We start from the raw sequence: 1,072 nt of genomic DNA, 5'->3' as shown, positions 1-1,072 counted from the left end.
GCGAGGCTGCGGCTGACTACGAAGCGAGGAGCGTATCGTATGCAATTTTAACCTACATTCAACTTAATACATTTATTAGTTTTTTTATTTATTTCATCGCAATGTCTACAGAAACCGAATCTAGAGAACTTAAGGTTCTCAATATTAAACGTAGCAATATAAAAGGACGTTTAACTAAATTTAAGAATTTTATCGATAATTTAAAAACTTCAGAATCTTTTTCAGACGTAGAATTAACTGAGCTTGCGATGAAATTATCTAGAATTGAAGCTTTGTTTATCGAGTTCGAAGAGTTGCAAAACCAAATAGAATTTTTAAACATTTCAAATCAAGAAATAGAATTGACTACTCGCGATATTTTTGAGCAAGACTTTGATCACTACATTTCTCTTGCTCAAAATATGATTAAAACGTATTCAACTTCCAAGTCCACTAATTGTGATATTCATTCAAATTCTTCAAACCATTCTAATAATTCCTGCCGACATAATGATAATTATGAAACGCTTGGGTTTAAATTGCCTATAATAAAAATACCCAGTTTCGATGGAACATATTTCAAGTGGTTGGAATTTAAAGAAACATTTAGTTCTTTAGTTCATGAAAATTCTAAAATTAAAAATATTCATAAATTTCATTATCTTAATTCTTACTTGGAAGGTGAAGCCGCCCGTGTCATTAGTAATTTAGAAGTTTCAGATCAAAATTATTCACAAGCCTGGCAACTCTTATGTGAACGCTTTGATAACAAAAGACAATTGATCAACAATCATTTAAAATCACTTTTTAATTTTGAATACGTCCGCGAGACTGACAAGTCACTCCGTTTCATCACTGATCACATTACTAAAAACTTGCGCGCCCTCAGTACACTGGGCCTGCCTACTGACAAGTGGGACGTTTTAATAATTTATATAGTTACAGAAAAGTTAGACAGCGCCACATCCTTTAAATGGGAGGAACATAGAAATAGTTTGTCCGATATTCCTACACTTAGTGACTTCTTCACATTCCTAAGAAAACGTGCTGATATTTTAGAGATTGTCCATCGCAATAAACAAGAAAAACAAAA

At 32.5% G+C, this 1,072-nt stretch overlaps 1 protein-coding gene across 1 annotated transcript; it reads left to right on the top strand.

Annotated features, from left to right (window-relative positions):
- Window positions 1-101: 101 nt before the first annotated feature.
- On the top strand, window positions 102-1,043 carry LOC106125954 (uncharacterized; the record flags this gene model as incomplete). The annotated part of the gene is made up of 1 exon (XM_013323371.1): window positions 102-1,043. A coding segment is annotated over exon 1 (942 nt), but the record flags the coding sequence as incomplete, so codon positions are not given.
- Between the last annotated feature and the right edge of the window lie 29 nt (window positions 1,044-1,072).

The sequence above is a fragment of the Papilio xuthus genome, unplaced genomic scaffold (assembly GCF_000836235.2).
Source record: "Papilio xuthus unplaced genomic scaffold, Pxut_1.1 DF825440.1, whole genome shotgun sequence".
In the NCBI taxonomy this organism is placed as follows: Eukaryota; Metazoa; Arthropoda; class Insecta; order Lepidoptera; family Papilionidae; genus Papilio; species Papilio xuthus.
Note: the sequence above shows the minus strand (reverse complement) of the source record. Positions and strands in the feature narration are given on the sequence as shown.